This window comes from Acomys russatus, chromosome X (genome assembly GCF_903995435.1).
Source record: "Acomys russatus chromosome X, mAcoRus1.1, whole genome shotgun sequence".
Classification (NCBI taxonomy): domain Eukaryota; kingdom Metazoa; phylum Chordata; class Mammalia; order Rodentia; family Muridae; genus Acomys; species Acomys russatus.
The window spans coordinates 113779987-113783710 of NC_067169.1; the positions used below are offsets into that span (position 1 = coordinate 113779987).

Here is a 3724-nt window from a genome sequence, read left to right on the forward strand (position 1 = left end):
ACTTAGGGTAACGGGAGTTTCCAAGAAGAGCATTGACCTCTGGATGCTATGTCGTGAGCACTGCGTTCACAGTGCTCTGTCTCACTGTGCCTTGTGGTGCCCAGGGAGTGACAGGAAATCACTTGCATCCTCGAATGAACAGGGAGCAGAGGTGGCACGTGAGCCCTTCCTAGTTCTTCCACTGTGCTGTAGTCCTTCAAGGTGAGCACAGAGGGCCTCTACTGAGGATGAGACAGATGTGGGTATTGTTTCCCACAGGCATGCATGACATGCGCAGTGCTGATAGGAACCGCACAGGCTCAAGGCAGATGTAGTCAGGAACATGCACACACACACATACACACACACACACACACGCAGGCAGATATGGTGTGCAGGGTCTATTGCAGACTAGATATTTGCAGCAGGAGGGTGCACAGCTCCAACAGAGACACTCACTCCTTCTGACACTACCAAGTCTGCCCATTTCTCCACAATGTAGAGCTTTCTCTTGGGGACTCTCTCCAAGTGTGCCCCATGAACACTAGATCCCATAGTGAGGTCCAGGATGGAGTTGGGAACCAAAGATCTGAACCAAAAGATTGGACGATGAGGGGGGGAGAGGCCAGAAGCTATGATAGCAGCCATCCCTACTTGTCATGTTAAGCAAATTACCACAAAGATTTCCCCCACATCTTTACTCCTCAACCTGGAATCCCACAAGTATGGAAGGCGCATGCGCTAGGTGTCCACAGGCTTCCCGGCGTGGAGTGTGTGTCTGTGTGTGCCAGAGCAGGACTAGCTCCCTACAAAAGAATACAATGAGGCTTCCCCTCCTCCGACCCCCACCCCCTTCATGGGCATTCCAGGGAGCCCGAAGGTACTGACTCAGTGGGCAAGTGAATACACAAGCCTTGTAAAGACACCCACCTCGCTAGGAAGAAGTGCCCCACCCCAGCCTCAGCGTGGGAAACAAAATGGTTATGAGTGCCTGGCACACAGGCTTGGGAGCCTTCTGTATCGTCTCCTGCACCTGCAGAACAGACTTCTGTGAGCTCCCTCAATTTCCCTCACCTCACCTCACTGAGCTGATGGTCCCATGTCCACTAAAGGCTATTTCCTTCCTCATGCAGTTCTGTTTCACTCTCTCACCCTCCAGGATACACCCACGCCCACCACATCGCCCCGAGTGAAGAAGTCACTTCAAGCTTCTCCACCAGACTCTGGAAGGAGGCCAGCACCTCAGGCAGGGCAGCCAGGCTGGAGAGGACCCGCAGGCAGTCAAGGAGCGTACCACAACCCTGTCATTGGTGATCACAGAGTCCCGTCACCATGGACTCTGCAGAGTATGTGCTCTGCAGCTGGCAGGGCGAGATGTGGCCTGCGCGGGTCTTGTCGAGACCCAGGACCTCAGTCTATAGTAAGAGGAGAGTGGCACCTTACCTGGAGGTGCAAATCATGCCATTGGGTGAGAAGACAAGAGTGAGGAGCACCGAGGTGAAGCCCCTAACCAAGTCCAAACTCTTAACCATGCCCCCCTTGGCAGGAAGGAAGTCACAGGGCAGTGGCTCGCCAGGGCAGAGGAGGGCATACTGGAGAGCCCTCAAGATGGCGCTGGATGTTCTGGAAGAGGGAAGGAGCTTGTTTCCAGGAGGAAGGGCACATGGCCGAAAAACCAACATGGAGGCCCCAAAGGTTCCCAAAGAGCAGGCTAGCTGTAGCCCACTCCAGAGCCTTCACCTTGAAGCACACAGGCAGAAAGGCCAAGGACTCTCCCAGAGGAGTCCTAGGAAGCAGCGGGGCCGCCCCCGGGTGAGGGGCTCACAGAATCTGCCTGCTGGGCAAGGGGGTAAAAGCCAGGCGCACAGTGCTGTTGGGCCTCCTCACTTTGAAGTACAAGGGAGTGGGTTAAGCGGCACCAGAGTGTGGCCAAGCTCCTCAGCACCTGCAGGAGGGGCTGATTTTAATCCACGGAAGAGAAAGCTGAGCACATCCAAGCATAGGTCTCAGAGGGCCCCAGCCTCCACGGAGGGTGCCTGGGCTAAAGATGAGCAGCACGCTGCCCCTGGGCCACCAAGGAGGAGGAGGAGGCGCATCTCCACCTCGCCCAAAGACCTGAAGCCACGAGCAAGAGCATCCTGTGCAGGCCTAGAGATCCGGGCTATTGGAGGCCAGAGGAAGAAGGCTGCCCTCCCAGAGGACAAGGAGGACCCCAGCCCAGGGACCCTGAAGCCAGATGCAAAAGGGGCACCAGCAGCCTGTGTGCCTCCTATCCCGAGGCTGCGAAGGTCGCTCCGCCTTGCTAGCAAAAAAAGGAAGATCCACCACGTGCTGTGTCCCTGCTGCAGGGTACTAGAACTGTCACCTCATGTGCACTCAAAGGCGGCCAGCACCAGGTTCCAGAGGAGAAGGGCCGCGATTCAAGAAGACAGCCAAGCCACCAGGGTGGCTTCTTCTGCCCAGAGTCTGAATACGATTAAACGAGGAATGCTGGTCTGGTTCAAATGCCAGGACCTTCCTTTCTGGCCAGCGGTAGTCAAGAGCGTCAGCCAACATGACAAGATGGCGAGGGTGCTATTGATTGAGGGCAACATGCAGCTTGAACGCAGGGGTGTCCGCGTCCCTCTCCGCAAGCTGAAGCCTCTGGACTGTGAGGAGAAGAGATCGTTCTTGAGAAGAGCCAGCAGAGTGTACGGCCAGGGAATCAGCTGGTGCTTCTCTGTGATTGACCACTACAGAGAGGGCCTGGCCTGTGGCTCCTCCCTGGTCTCCTTTGTGGACTACTACGCCTCCCGAACCAGCTACCCTCTGAGGAGGGCCATCCAAGAGGGCGAACTGCACATTGATTTTCCCAAGGTGAACTATGCAGACTTGGAAGACTGGGAGGAGGAGACGGCCCTGAGTGGGAAGGGGCCCCACAAAAAACTCCTGCCTGACCGCATGAAGGCTGCATGGGACAGAACCAACAAGAAGATTGTAGACTTCATCATCAAGAAGAAGGGTGCCGACCAGCACCTGCGGGACATCGTGAAGGGCAGAAAACAGTCTAAGCGCCTGGACGACCTCCGCAAATTAAAGAGGGAAATCCTCTGCATTGAGACCTACCTAGAAGATGAAGACCAGTTGCATCTAGTGGCCAGGCATTTGCAAGAAATAGCTAAGGAAGCAGATGAGGCCCTCCTCTCCTTGACAAGAGGAGACATAGTGCGCTTTACCATGGAGGTTCTTCTTCCAGAAGCAATCATCTGCTCCATCGCTGCCCTAGAAGACCTCAGCTACAAGGAGGCAGAAGAGAAGTACCTGCGTGGCCCGCCCGTGCACTACCGCGAGAAAGAGCTCTTCGACAAGACCATCTTAAAGGCGGCCGGCAGGAGATCAGCAGCTAGAAACCAGAATGCCAGGGCCGCTCCTGTGCTTGGTCCCACTTCTTAGACAACAGGAGACAGGAACGCCCCGCCCCCCAAAGAGGAACATCCTGGAGCCTGTGGGGCATGCTATGGGCGATGTGAAAGCTCCTAACTGGGTGGAGAGCGTTTCCGTTCCACCCTCGTAATAAATGTTCACTTTCGTGCTTGACAGTGCAGATGTCCAGATAGGATCTACAAATCTTGTTAGCGTCATGCCAGGCCTAGGCCTCTTTGGCCTGAGCCCTAGTACCCAGAAGTCCCATGGGCGTGCCTCCCTGGAACCTCAGCATCCCTGTATGGAGTATTGGCTAGCTAGGCACTCAGCCCTGCACTCTGCA

At 55.7% G+C, this 3724-nt stretch overlaps 1 protein-coding gene across 1 annotated transcript; it reads left to right on the top strand.

Annotated features, from left to right (window-relative positions):
- Positions 1-1311: 1311 nt before the first annotated feature.
- On the top strand, positions 1312-3411 carry LOC127185484 (PWWP domain-containing DNA repair factor 3B-like). Its single transcript, XM_051141928.1, has one exon. The coding sequence runs from the start codon at positions 1312-1314 to the stop codon at positions 3409-3411; it is 2100 nt and encodes a 699-aa protein (XP_050997885.1).
- The last annotated feature ends 313 nt before the right edge of the window (positions 3412-3724 follow it).

Coding starts and splice junctions, on each gene's coding strand:
- LOC127185484 (XM_051141928.1), top strand. CDS start 1,312: ATGGACTCTGCAGAGTATGTGCTCTGCAGCTGGCAGGGCGAGATGTGG.